This window comes from Pomacea canaliculata, linkage group LG9 (genome assembly GCF_003073045.1).
Source record: "Pomacea canaliculata isolate SZHN2017 linkage group LG9, ASM307304v1, whole genome shotgun sequence".
NCBI lineage: Eukaryota > Metazoa > Mollusca > Gastropoda > Architaenioglossa > Ampullariidae > Pomacea > Pomacea canaliculata.
Window position 1 is genome coordinate 9241391 of NC_037598.1, and position 14623 is coordinate 9256013.

At 35.6% G+C, this 14623-nt stretch overlaps 2 protein-coding genes across 2 annotated transcripts; one reads left to right on the forward strand and one right to left on the reverse strand.

Annotated features, from left to right (window-relative positions):
* The first annotated feature begins 931 nt into the window (after positions 1-931).
* On the forward strand, positions 932-5656 carry LOC112571844 (pre-rRNA-processing protein TSR2 homolog). Its single transcript, XM_025251177.1, has 6 exons — positions 932-1025; positions 1417-1507; positions 2049-2143; positions 2467-2604; positions 3290-3419; positions 4358-5656. Exons 1-6 carry the CDS (start codon positions 951-953, stop codon positions 4423-4425), a joined length of 597 nt encoding a protein of 198 aa, XP_025106962.1. The 5' UTR covers positions 932-950; the 3' UTR covers positions 4426-5656.
* On the reverse strand, positions 5577-14265 carry LOC112571845 (PRA1 family protein 2-like). The gene is made up of 3 exons (XM_025251178.1): positions 14070-14265; positions 12525-12742; positions 5577-12005 (listed from the first exon to the last, which is right to left on the reverse strand). The coding sequence occupies exons 1-3, from the start codon at positions 14246-14248 to the stop codon at positions 11866-11868; spliced, it is 537 nt and encodes a 178-aa protein (XP_025106963.1). The 5' UTR covers positions 14249-14265; the 3' UTR covers positions 5577-11865.
* Positions 14266-14623: the final 358 nt, after the last annotated feature.

Sequence of the window (14623 nt, forward strand, 5' to 3'; positions counted from 1 at the left end):
GTAGTGGTGCTGCGCATTACAAGTACCCATTTTTATTATTCCTGAAAGGCCGGTTTACGAACCACGCACGTTGCTTCTGTAGCGATGTCGTTTAGTGATGATCCGCTGAATGCCTACTTCACGCGTTATCTGACGGAGCTAGCAGTCATATATAGATATCTTGCTATATATACTGCAGGCTCGATCTGGAATACTTGCTTAGCAGAGGTATCATAAAGGGATGTGAAGGCTAGCCATGTTTTAATATCAGCTAGCGGACAGGTATGTCTCACTGGCCTCCTCAACTCTCTCCCCAGTCGTAGGCGGCCAGCGCTTGTGAACAGTCTGACTACCCCAACATGCTAATGGTTGCCTCCAGTATTTTTTGAACGGAATCAGCTGGCTATTGTGTTTGTGTGTTTTTCTTTTAAATAAAGCGTTTTGATCCCACCTTTAATGTTGGGGAAAAGCGCTATATAAATTTATTACTATTATTATTAAAAGCTTCACTCATATCTTTAAATTCAAAATGGTTTTCAATACAGGCATATATCACATCTTCCTATTCTCATTCTAGATTTTATATTAATTTTTCCAAGGTAATGGGGAAAAAAGGCTGTATGACAATACAGTTAAAAAAATGTATCATGCCTGCAATTTTACCATATCGCCCACCCCCTATAAAAGAGTTTGTAATGACTCCAGATTTCAGGCATCCCCTTTGTACTTACTAAAGGTACAAAACTCTTCGAATGCGAAGGGATTTGCATCCTTATCTCCCATTCTAAAATTATTATTATTATTATTTTGTATGAAAGCATCGTTTTGACAAAGAGGAGTTGTAGATTGATACGGTTATATTAATATTTGCATTTTCTTAAAATTGTACTATAAGTACTTCAACAAAACTTTATCTTAATCTTATAATTACATCGGCGACATAGTTCAAGGGACATTACTACCACATTAAAATGGCTGCCTCCTTCGAGTCCACGCCGTTTACACAAGCAGTTTCGAAAATACTGAACAGTTGGACAGCATTGCAGGTAGTTTAGATTTTCAACTGTTCACAGATCTTATAGTACATGTTTCAGACGACAGTAAGATCGCCCATAACTACCTTCTCGCAGGTTGTTCGTGTGAAAATGTAGGACAACAGGTGCATTGGCTAATATTTTTTTTAATTCGTAGAAGCTGCTTATTAATATTTTTTCTATATAGGCAGTCTTTGTAAATTTTTTTTAATTTAGGTAAGATTAAGAAATTTGCTTTAGTCAAGAGAACGACTTTACTCATTGTTCAGTTCCACATCCGTGTAGTCAGTAGTGTGATTTTTATAGGGTAGATTTTTATTTTTCAGAGTTCGAGTTAATAAACTCTTTATTTTTTTTTTTAATCTTTAATGTCAAACTCATCTTGTTTCTGTGTCTGCCACAGTTCGCAGTCAATCACGGAATAGGAGGACCCGAAAGCAGAGAGAAAGCGGAATGGATGGTAACAGCGATATGCACGTGGTTCAACGAAAACAGTAGGATTTTTAAGAAATTACTTTACTGTTGAGGGCAGTGCATTTTCTTGATTATTATATGATATCTTTCATTCAAAATTTTGGGAATGAAGATTATATTATTCTCGAAACAACTGGTTCATTATCGGTGGCACATCTGTGTGAACTATATGCTGTTATACACGTTTAAAAACAAATCCAATTGACATGATTTGATTCCTGCATTTTTTAAGTAATTGAACAAATTAAATATAATTGAGTACTTATATAAATGTCAGTAGAAAGAAACTAATATCGTTCTAACTGAACTTCATTTATGAATAAGAATTAGTTATGTGGATAAATCAAATAAGAATCGCTTACTTAATCTTGATATTTTGCTGAAGAATGTTCAGTGTTACTTAACTGGTTGGGAAATAGACTGTGTGAGTGTGACATAGGGGTAATAGACTGTGCGATTGTCACACAGTGAGGTAGTGAGAATGGGTATTGCTTGTGTTGGTGTTGCACATAAACTAAAGATGGTCTGAGGTATATACCACTTTTGTACCATTTTTTTCAGGAGACATTAAACCAGATGAACTGGTAGATTTTTTGGAGGATGTGCTTGGTGATGTATTTGAAGATTTACATATTGAAGATGACAGCATACAAATGGTTGGTTGTAAAACTCTTTGAGAGATGTCGCTTTATGGACTTGGATTTTGTATTATTAAGTGTAATCTGTTACCAGTACATCCATGGCATTATGAGATTTGTACTTAAACCCATAATGTAAACCAGGTTGTTGGATTTAGAGTTCTATGTAGCTTCCATCTAGTCTTCTCTAAACACTAAACAGCAGTCTGATTATTCCTCGACATGGCTTTTGCTTTTCACAGTATTGTTGCTGAATAGATCCTCAGATGAAAAGTGTAATTATGTTAATTATCAGGAAAAAATGAGGTTTAGTATATATAACTCATTACCCTGCTCCACAGGTTGCAAGCCACATCTGTCAAAGCTACAACCTAATTGGTACTGGTCATGCATCAGAAGTTTTAGGGATACTGCAGCGGCTGCCTTCAGTCAATGCTGCACAGTGTCGCAAGGCTGAAACTTCTAATGAGGAAGTAGAAGTGAGTGTAGATCTTTTTGTTTCACATATTAACTTAGTGCATATGCTCTGGGTGTTTGTAGTCTTCTGTAAATGTAAGAATGTCAAGAAAATCTGGTTTTCCGTTTAAAGCATATGAAGTTATGTGCTAGGCAATGTCATACCTGAAAGTGCCCATAAATTTATATGAAAAATGTGTATTTTTATGAATGGAAAGGTGACATAAATGCTTAAGCAATGTCCCCAAAATAATAGTCACCTGTCATACATAATGACCTTTTCCAATGTCTGGGTGTCAGTAACAATCTTTGAAGAATTTTTTCAGTAGTTCCTGCAGTTTCCTGACTATAAATGAATGTATAGTGTAGTGAATTAGCATGAGCACCTGGTCTGTGGTTGGTTTCTTTGGTGTAGAAATGGTTCTGATTCCACCTCGAGGTGATCTCACTCTGAAAGGGGGAAGAATAATGGAGTGTGTGTATAGGGTATGAGAGTATCTATAAAAAAACCCATTGATAATCAGCCCAGTAAATACTCGAGAAAGTGCATGTGTCCTGAAATGAGATCTGAACTGAGAACATCTACTATCCTCACTGAAGTGGTGACAAAGGAGTGTTTTCTTTTTTAGTACTACTCTAATGGCTGCCCCATCCTAGGGTTTGAGGGTGATTAGAGTGACATGTAAATGACAGTCTTCATGTCTGCAGATGCCAGATGACCTGGTGGCAGCTAGTGATGTGCAGGGGTCTTCTTTTGCATCACACCCACAAGGCTCACTACCTAAAGGCACAGCGGAGGACTCCCTCAGTAATGACGAGCATGGAGAAGGTGATGCAGGTGAGTTCAGAAGTTATTCTAGGCTGCAGCCTTGTGAGATTCCTGCAAAAAGGGTTACAGAGTTTAAGAGAAACCCACACAGAGGAAATAATTTGAATTGAAGGGGATTGCTCTAAGAGTATTGTAAGCGAGCCAAAAAAAGAAGTAAAAGCAACTGTTTGATTTTTTTCATTCATGGCCTCAGAAAGCAGTTATTGACAAAAACTAGAAGAAACAAAAACTTTGTCTTGTGAGTCAGAGTGCATCACAGAAATCATGTGTGGAATTGTAAATGTAAGCAACAAATCGGAGACAGTCAGAGACTGAGACCAGAAGTATAAAAAAAACTATGTACCTGCACCCCATGTGTAAATGTTAGCTTATAGCACCAGTGAGACTGACACAGAGATTAACTGGTTTGCAAATTTAGGATGCTCTGATCAGACTACAGATGAAGGAAGATGATTTATCAATAAAAGAAAAAAAATCTGAGTGTGATTAATCTTGTTTCATTTGATAAAATATTTTGGGTTCTATTCAAATATTTGTGTGAAAAAAAACAGTGAAAGTGTTGATTTCAATGGGCTCCCATGTTTCATTTGAATGGCCCCCTGGATTCCTCTTTTTGAAATCTTAGAATAACCTCTGCTGTACTGTACATTAGTGAATGCTTTAATGCTACTCTCAAATTTAGCAGCATTTAAATCATAGGAAAATCCAAATGCAATATCAAACATTGGTCTATAAATTTGAATTTCTAATTTGGGGATGGGAGACATTTTTTAGTCTTGTATTAGAATGTATTTTAGATGGTTGAAAAAAACAGTTAATTCTACTTTGTCAAGACTGATGCAGTTGGCAGTTTTGCAAAATGAGAACAGATTATGTTAGATCTAAAAAGTATGCAAGCATGTGTATGCCTGTGCATGTTATATTCTCATGTACAATGTGGATTGCAGGAGACTCGGCAATGGATGTAGAAGAAGAAGGATGGGAAGTGGTACAGCGGGGAAAGAAGAAAAAGTAATGAAAATTAAAAGACCACTTGAGAAAACAAAAGCTTCATAAAAAGCTTGGAGTCTGATTTGCTACCATGTTGTGTGCACAAGCTGCCACTCTTTGAGCATCCTTTGGATTGGTGTGCAAGTGTTGCTTGTTGCATAGTCAAAGAACAAGTTTGTTGTCAGCAGTTTTTGTGCTTCTGTTGGCCTGTACAAAGTGGTTCCTCTTCCCCCCCCCCACACCCCAATGTTTGTTGGACAGTAAAATTAGGACATGTGTAAGAGTCAAACTACCCTTGCACTGAGTTTGCTTTTTGCAGCTCTGTTGTCCAACCTGGTACCATGCAGTGTTACAAAATGGGCTGATAATGTACTCATTACAGTTCAGACTATATAGTAGTCTGTTTAGTCAAATAAAGTTTATTCAATGGATGTGTAAGCTCTCAACTGCAGAGTGTTAGTAGTAATTTCAGCCCTTAATGACTGTTCAACAGACATTATGAAAACTGAGAAAGCTCGCTCCTTCTAAATAAATTTAAATCCTACATGATGCACTAAACCAGTGACTTTGTACAGAGCAAGGTTGCCACCCTCGTGGGTTACTCCTTGCAACAGTCAAGCGGCACAAGTTGGTCTGGTTCAGCCATGTGACCCAGCAAATCACTCTAATGGCAAGCAAAATTGTTCTTCAGGAAAACTTGAGGAATGTCACCACCAAGAGAGACGAAGAACTGGCTTACAAGTGAAGGAGTGGACTGGTCATTCCATGCAGGATCTTCACACCACAGGCCTAAGTGGCCAGTCTTGTCAGCCACTGCATCTGTCCAGTTCTCTCGATGACCAGTACCATCAGACCACCATAACTGCTCGTCATAGATGAATGTTTTGCCCTGAAAATCTGGCTGTGACTGGTTTAGATTGAAATCTGTGCCAAATCCTGTTTTTAAAAGTAACTGACTTGTCTTGTGTGAGCAAAATGTTATGAAATGTCCACAAATAATGAATAGTAATTTAAATTTATTGCATTTACATTATTTTCCCCATCAAATTCATTATTTGGAGTGGAGTAGAAAATGAGAATATTTAACAGATTCCTGAAGAACTTTAAAAAAGATGTATTCTTCAGACCATTTCACACAAGTACAGGTAATAATTAAGAATAAACAAACATCTTTGCTTATGGCAGACACCATGTTTTTATTGATATTTGCCATATACATAATTTGGGTGCAGTAAAATAAACTAGATGAACTTGCATTTTTTATTCATTATTTTAGAGTTTATATGATTGCCATCAAAGGGCTGGTATTATCCACTAACGTATTCATGCTAAAAAAAGAAGCTTGAACTGATTTTTTTTCAAAATCTTTACAGGCCTCTGTGTGCATCTGTTTGGAAAGGCAGCAATTTAGGGTGATATGGTATTATGTTTGGTCTCAATCAATGACAACAGTTGTCTAATCAGGAGTTCAAACATAAAAAAGCTGGTTTGTTTAGAAAAAAAATTTAAATGTGAAAATACTTTTTGGCTCAGGAAAACTAGGCAGATCACTAATATTTACAGCAACAAAATGCACAGTAGCTTGATTTCAGTCTAGATGACTTATAATATGTCATAGGGTGCATTGTGTGGGAGAAAAACAGTCGCTGACTGAACAATTCTGTTGTACATGCTGAAAAAGTGATTGTAAAAATTTGATGGTGCCTTTGGTTACTAATTATAGCTTCATAGCATGCAAAAAGACAGTGGTCTGAGGTGATGGGGGTGGAATTCCAACATGTTTTCATAATTCAGCATGAAGGCATATTACTTTACCTTATGAAATGAAGCACAACTGAAATGCTTTTAGAATTTTTGATCAGTTCGACAAGCATGCTATGCGACAACATAAAAATTAAACAGGAATCTGCACAATAATGATCAAAGAAATGCAAATGCAGTGATATAAATAACCAAACAAAAATCAGCTCATAATAATGTTTCCCAATCCCTAGAAAACAACATACCATAAATACCAAAGGCTGAATGAGGAGATACAGCATTGGTCTGAGAACTTTTGAGCCATGGCATATCCTTAGCAACAAAGCAAATGTAGGTAGCAAAAGACAAAAAATCTTACATATATTCAAATGGGATTTTTTGGGGAGAGGAGGTGGGGGAAAGGGGGATTGAAGACAAAAATCTTTCTCTCAACCTTAGGAATGCAACAACTGCATTTTTTTTCTTTGGACAGATGATGAACGACTCTTTCCTTTGTTTACATAAAGTTAACACGCATGATTCCTTTTTTATATTATTTTTTGCAAGCCCACAATGTAAATGTCAAAATAACCTGAATATATAGATACACATTTTAAAGTGTAATGTAATGCGCGTGCAAATAACTGAATATGGCAGTTTCTTTAGAACTTAACATCTTTAGGCTTGAATATATTACCACTGAAGCCTGATCAATTATGTATTGGCTAGTGTAGGGTTAGTAAATAATTTTTCAATGGCACAACCAGAGAGGTTGTGATCTTGAATTCTGGATACTCCTCACTCTTTTCCAGCACTATTCTTATTCTCGAAATGTAAACAGCTATAGATTAAACAAGAAGCTCACTGGAAGTCCTCCATCCTTTCATGATCTCAAGTAAGACAAATTAAAAACAAGACCTTTTAAACAGGCGGTAAAGTGTGTGTGTTGGGGAGAATAAGAATTTTGCTGTCTGCTCCCTCTCATGACACATCACATTTACCTCCCCCTCTTCCAACAAAGGACTGCTGCCAGCTACACTAGCCTCTCCTCTCTCTCCTACCCATGACTTATGGACATAGCGACAATGATTCTGAATTAAGTAGCCAAGTATACCATCTGGCAATATAAGATATCTAAATATATTTCCCTGAACCCAACACCACCTCATAGTTTCTGGACAGTAGCTTAGGTGACAGCAAATTTTCCACTCAAAACTGGTTGGTACTTTCAAGGAGACAAGAATGAAATGTTATCTGGGGAAAAAAATGAAGCTTTTTAGTTCATATCCTTTATTAATGTGTTGGGTGAAAACCATAGTACCTCCCTTGGCTGTTACTATATAATAATAATAAAAAAAAAAGAGCTCAGAAATTCTGGCAATTTTTTGTAAAAACGTTAGCAATTTTTATGTTTACCTACATCAGGGGTGGGAAACATTCGGTCCATGCAATCGTTTGGTTTGGCTCTGCCAAGGCAGCGAAACTACAGCTTGACCAAATATAGCAGGCTAATTTTTTAGTTGATAATTTTGTACAGCCTGTAAATGATCTTATAAATATTCAAACAGCAGTTCCCCACTCCTGACCTACATCCTGAAATTAGCAGAATAGTATTTGTGCTGGTTAAAAACCTCATAATCCGAAAGAACATTTGTACGATATAAGTCAATCAAAAAAGGGTACTAGATATTAGGGCATTAATTTAAAAAAAGTTTTTTTTTAAAGCAGTGACAAATCAGCATCACAGAAGTGAGTGAAGGAAGAATATGGGGGCAAGGTGAAAAGCATATTGCACATAATCAGATTTATTTGTTCGAAACTACTTGTTACATCTTTTCTGATAGACATGAATTCTCAATGCAGAAGCTTCAAGCAAAGTTTTTTAAGCATCATGAAATAGAGATTAGCAACTATGTATGCATACAGTCTTTGGTAATACATTTTTTTAAATTTGGCATGAATGTGTCTAGCATGAATTCAGCCTTGTCATCAACTCTCCAAAATTAATTGACATCAACGCTTAGATTAGCAAAGAATAAAAAATCAAGAGTATAAAAGATGCTTTGACAGTCACTAGCAGTTTAACTCTTTTATGCAAAACATTAACATGCTCTTTGATACTTCACTTTGGTCTTACTATAGTTTGTTAAATATTTGTTCAGAAAACCATTGTAACCTTCAGTTATGAAAGACTGTCACCATCAGAAACTGAGAAGGTCCTTTTCTAATTTTCCAATATTCCTCAAAAATGACTGTAACCTGCAGCCAAAGTAATAAATTTGGGCCATTGTTTAAAGAATCATGAAATAATTACAATTTCTGAGAAAATGGAAAGACTAACGATTACTGCTGATGCTTAGCTTTGTGGGTATGAAGCAAGGAGGAAGCTGTTAGAAAAGAATGGGAAATAAATCCCATTTGCTCATAATTAGAATGCAACTTTAGCACCATAACCTAAGCTGATGGGTTTGAATAGAAATCTAGAATCCACACTCATACAGATCTAACAAAAAAGTAACAGGATCTGTATTGACATTGATATCTTTTCATGTCACACAGTATCCGGTACAAATAGAAATACTGGCAAAGAATATCTAGTTATTGGAAAAACCATTTCATTAACACAAGTAAAATTCAAATGCACTTCTAGAGGTACAGTTTAAAGTAGGCTAAAAGACAAGCATGCACGTAATTATCTAACTCAACAACAATTACATAAAAAAGAAATAAAAGAAATGAACAAAATTTAACACACTGACTAAAAAACGCACACAAAACAAAATCACTAAATACACAAAGTGCAAAAAGAAAATGGGGTAAAAAAATAAACAGATTTGCAGTTTTGTTTACAAATACTACCATTCAATGGCACACATTTAAATGTGTGTATATACACACACACAAATACCCAATCAGTAATCCAGTTTTAAAATAAAGGTAGGATAGTTAATGTGACAACTGACTAGTTCAGGCTCTTGGTAAACAAGTCTAACAGATTTTTAAATCAAAAAAACATGAAATGTTTTCATAATTTATCACACTAAAAATGCTTTCATCTATTTATACCTACAAACTTATAATGCTAACAGTTTAAAAATTGTAAACATTTTATATTTTTAAGGCATGGCTGTGAAGCTTTAAAAAAAACTTATTAGGTCTGATTATTTGCACAGTGTATCTATATACCAAATTCTTAATAGTCATCAACATTAACTGCTACTTTCTATGATAAAGTATACAGCTACTTCTGATTTCAGCATCATATCCTCTGGAACATCTACAGAGACTAATGTGAAAACAATAAATGCTCTCAATTAAAAAATCAACATCAATAGCTTGAATCTTGCTTAACATTTTAATTGTTTATTTAGTTATGTAGTTGGTACTAGCAGCACAATTTGCATATTCACAAACATATCCTCTCTTATCGTCAGGTGTATCCCTGACTAAACGAAAGTGATCAAAAAAGAATGTCTTAATTTTATTGTTCTCTATGTTAAAAGATGACCTGGATCCTGACTCAAACGGCACCAGCTCTTTCATAAGCATTTTGATTTGTATCTTCATCAAGGCTTGCAGCAGCCTCAGCAACTTTATAAATAATTGTTGTTGAGATTAACAGCGCTACCTATGAGACAAAACACCACATATTTAGCCATTCCGATTTCAATGTGGCATGAGACTGAAAGAACTAGACTTAATCATCTTCGTGATCTGGACATCATTGTGATGTACCACATAACAAATTCAGGCCATTACCTTTCAGACGAAAAATTTGAGCAAAACCAAATATGTGGACATGACACAAGGAATTACATCATAACTGTACAAAGCACTTGAGCTTGAACCTTTTCCTCCCCTAATGAACTGAAAAAAACCTGTGGTTAAATTCAAGGTTATTTTTATTTTACAACTGAATAAGCCTGTTGATAATGCAATGGCATTAGCAAATGTGTTTCTACTAGACAACCTGACATCTGATAATATTAATATAAATAACAATGGAAAAAAAGGGTAAACACAGGCAACCAATAACAAGATGCTAATCAATCACATCATTATGCAACAAAGTTTCTAATCACTTCTGGCCAACACCCAAAGAAATGATCAACAATCCAAACACCGAGGAAAAGCACATGCTGTTCTGGTCATCAATAATGCCCTTAATATCAATTCACCATTTTGTTGCAATCTTACTTTTTTTTACTTAAATGTTGAAAAATATCATTGTGGCCTAAAAAATTCAACACTGCCTGTGATGTTGTGACATTTCAGAACAAAATCATTGCACCTTTAGCACAAAGGAACTAAAAAATGCTGGTTCAGAAATTACCCAATCCAGTCTTAATAAGACATACTTTTGTGAAAAAGAGAGTTAAATAGCACTGCCTATTCCCCCTCCACCAAAGCAAAAATGCCCACCTCAAAGAATAAAAGAACAGCCTCTGCATATGTCATCATCCTTTGACATAATGGAAATAAAAGCTTGTTTGTAACAGTATAAACAAATCACAACAATAAACATTGTTCTTTAAGGAATGAGTTGCCCAACCTGAATAAGATGCTACTAAGAAGGCTCTTGAAAAGACAAGATGCGTTATTGCAAACAGGAAGACTAGATGTCTGCAGATCAAACAGTGTTAGCACAGTACACAATTACTGTGCTTAACATCAAAATTTGAATACAAATCCCATGTGAACAACGTACAATTACTTCTGGAGGTCATTAGAAGTGGTGGGGGCAAAAAATAAGTCATAAAATGTTTTCAGGCCATGCTCAAAATACAAATGGGTACTGTACTGTCTGATAAGCCTTGCTCAGCACAGTAATAAAAACAAATACAGTAGAACAATCACAATTGTTGAGGAAGGTAAGCAGAGCACTGTTCTGGCCCCTGTGCTCTTCAAAAATAGTGAAATATTAGATTATAAAAGGAAATCAAACACATATGCAAATGCATGCACATGTGTGCACTCACACACACAAACATACACGTGCGGAGACACACACACATATGGACACAATGTACATTTGCAGAAAGGATATCAAAATTCTGTAAACATCAACAACATCCCATTTCACTTGGAATACATCATTCTTGTTGGTATCTGAAAGACAAAAGTTTAAAAAAGAAAGAAAAAAAAAAAAACCCATTCAAACAAGGCAGAGCACAACAAATTACATCCCAGATAAAGTTAAAAAGCATGCTATCCACTTTCAACTGGAAGACAAAATTCATATTTTAAAAATCTTTATCATGGGTGGCACCATGTAAAAAGCAATTAATTTGCAATCAGTCAGCTGGTCGACAATTTCTTCATTGACTCCTGAATAAGCTTATATCCTTATCTTGCAAAACAACATGCAGCTAACCCATTACTCCAGGGCAAATAAAATCTTCAATCAATCCCACTGTTTTTGGAGCTGTAAACATTTTAACGGTGGTCAAACATGATCAAATGAATACTAATGTTTCACAAAAAAATGTTTTCTGATAGGACAATTCCAACTATTTCAATACATCAAAGCTTACAACAGCACCATTTCCACTTAGCCTCTGATTACACCACAAAAAAATCTCCACCAAAAAAATCTGATTCTATCTGACATGAACTGCAGCAAAAGATATAAACAAACAAATAAATAAATAAAAAAAAAAAAATGAGAAATATTGGAGAAAGGCAGATTCAGAAGGAAAACCTGACACATGGAACTTGCAGATATCTAGGACCCTGCCTCCTGCTCTTGCCCAAGGCCCTCCAAAATAATACCCATTGGGGTGCGTTTTAGTCCTACATATTCCATTTTATTGGTGAACTTGTTCTTGATGCTGCGCATTCTTAGAGATGCATGAATCAAAATCACTGCAAGAAAGGGAAAGTGTTAAACAACATCAAAGTCTTGCAACTCCTAGAATAGAAGGAATATGAAAAAAATGACATTAGTAATTTCTGTTATTTTTTAAAGCTTTATAAATTTAAACATTACTTTCACACATGATGACTATTTAAAATGTAACAGAATTCAGTTTGATTTTTTTTCCAAAGATAACCCATTTTATAACTCTACAGACAGAAAAAATGCATATCTATTAATCTCGACAGAATATTAAGTACATTTGTCAGACAAAGAATACAACCATTCTGCCACGTCCAAAAATTAATTTGTTAAACACAATAATTTACACTGCACAAAAATCATTAAAGATTTGTCAGTATCCTGCATGTTGGTCCAGTTGCACATGCTGTTGGACTTAACAGCTCAAATGGTACTACTTTTCAACTGAGCTTCCAGGAAACTTTTTGCACATTAGAAATAGCTTTCACAGACTGTGCTACATTCTAAATAAAAATGCTATTATTATGCAAAGACATCAAACTTACACAAAAGTGGGAATGCGATCCCAAACATAAAAACAATGACTGCTCCCAACATGTAGACCACAAGGTACCCAGCCGCCAGAATGATGATCACGCTGACCAATGGATGGTTTCTTTTAAACTGCCGAGCCCGCCACTGGTTGTTGGTGCAATATACATAACCACCAAAGGCAACTGAAATTGCTGTAAAGCCCAACACCATTTTCACTGGGTGCATCAACCTACAAGGGAAAATATTATTATTAATAGAGTACTTTTATCATGCAGCATCAGCACCAAAGCATGTCACACTCTTTGCACTGACCAATGACTATAAAGAAATGACATAAAAACACTGGCTAACAATAACATGCTAACATCTGAAATATAATCTTGAATGCTCTGGATAGCAATGTGTTTGTGAGTGGGAGAACAGCTGACATATGTTATTGTTAGTGAAAGATTGATCAGAAGCAGAGTAAGTTTGAGTCCCAACTGGAAAGGGATGCCCAGAACCAGGTCCGATGGCGGGGTGTGGTTGCGGCCCTATGCTCCAATGGGGGCGAATAAGAACAAGAAGAGTGAGTTTGAATATGAGCAGAGAGTAGCTTGGTATAAAGGATGAAAAAAGATAGGACAACGTACAGAGCCTTAAGGAACACCAGAGCAAATGGGGATCAGTGCAAACACATTTCCATCTACATGATTCACCAAGTCCAGTCAGTGAGATATGACCAAAACCAATAATCTTACACCACAATCCCTCAGCTTGCTGATGTACTACCTTAGTGCTATGCAGCTTCACACAAATGCTGGAGTACCATGGTTCATGCTTGTGTGGATAGACTTAAGCATGCAGAACAGCACACATTTCAGATACAGAATACTGACTCACAGTGACTGAAGTGATCAAAGGATAATTTTGTTAGGAGTGTTTAGTAAAAGAAACAAAATCTACAGGAAATAGAACTATCCACAGAGATCACCATTTAAACAAATAATCACAGCCCATTTTTTTTTAACCAAGAACTTATCAATCAGAATACAGAGAAGTAAAGTTTGTCATACAAGGATACAGGTAAAAAACTTAATATTTAGCCTCATTTTCTCTATATGCATAATTAATTAACTCTTTATGTGTGATGCAATTGACCCCACAAAAAAAGTCTACAGCGAGGGGTGTGTGAATTTTCCAGTTTTCCTGAAAGTATCATTATAAGCAACAAGGGAATGAAGACTTAATACCAAGTTAGCTAAATTACCACATTAATTACTTCTAATTAAATGAAAACTGATTCATAGTTTGGAATAGAAAAAAATAAACACATCTCTTTCTATTCCTTCCACAGCAATTAAGAATTAAAAATATGCGATTCATATTATAATCATAATATTTGGAGGGTTTACTTTTCTCAAAAATCTGTTTTTCTTCTCTTTCTCTCTCACACAAGCACGCAGGCGCGCATACACACACTAATACACACAATAATGCGCAAACACACAACACTTGGTCGAACTGACTGCAGACGCAACGTCACAAGACTATGCAGACAAACTGTGCTAACTCACCCTATCACCAAAAACATGATGAGTGCAGACAAGAAATAATTGGTCTGATAATACAACAAATTGTTCAGTACTCTATTGGCCCATTTGTCTGGATCTTTAACTTGTGGAATCTGGAATCGTGCTGACTCCAGCAAAAAATCCCCGAGAGATCGCAACGGCGCTAATTGTATTTCAGCCATGCTCTCAAAATGGTCAGTCGCTCAGATCGCTAACGAAAATAGTTAATATTATAATTGGAACAAAGATCTATTAAATACTTTAGAGCAACTCTGTTGTCGATACAACTATTTTATTGGTAACTAAATTAGTGAACAGTTAGACCTATAACTTTTTTATTTTCATTTATTATTGGCTTCATAATACATCGTCTGCTCGATTTTTTTTCTTGCTATTTTTAATGTCACGATGTTTTAGTGTTTTTTTTTTAGCCAAGACGTTTTTTTTTCTCTTGCAAAATAATGATGTACTAATATAAACTTAATTCAGGACCGACCACAAAATACTTGAGGCGCTAGCAATTTTAAGATATCAAAGGGAAATTCATACAGCGGCGT

Excerpts from the sequence above, each read along its gene's own strand:
- LOC112571845 (XM_025251178.1), bottom strand. The coding sequence starts at position 14,248 with ATGGCTGAAATACAATTAGCGCCGTTGCGATCTCTCGGGGATTTTTTG. Across the intron at positions 12,743-14,069 it reads ATCATGTTTTTGGTGATAGG|GTTGATGCACCCAGTGAAAA; the intron begins GTGAGTTAGCAC and ends TTTCCCTTGTAG. Across the intron at positions 12,006-12,524 it reads GATCGCATTCCCACTTTTGT|TGATTTTGATTCATGCATCT; the intron begins GTAAGTTTGATG and ends CCTTTCTTGCAG.
- LOC112571844 (XM_025251177.1), top strand. The coding sequence starts at position 951 with ATGGCTGCCTCCTTCGAGTCCACGCCGTTTACACAAGCAGTTTCGAAA. Across the intron at positions 2,144-2,466 it reads AAGATGACAGCATACAAATG|GTTGCAAGCCACATCTGTCA; the intron begins GTTGGTTGTAAA and ends CCTGCTCCACAG. Across the intron at positions 3,420-4,357 it reads GCATGGAGAAGGTGATGCAG|GAGACTCGGCAATGGATGTA; the intron begins GTGAGTTCAGAA and ends TGTGGATTGCAG.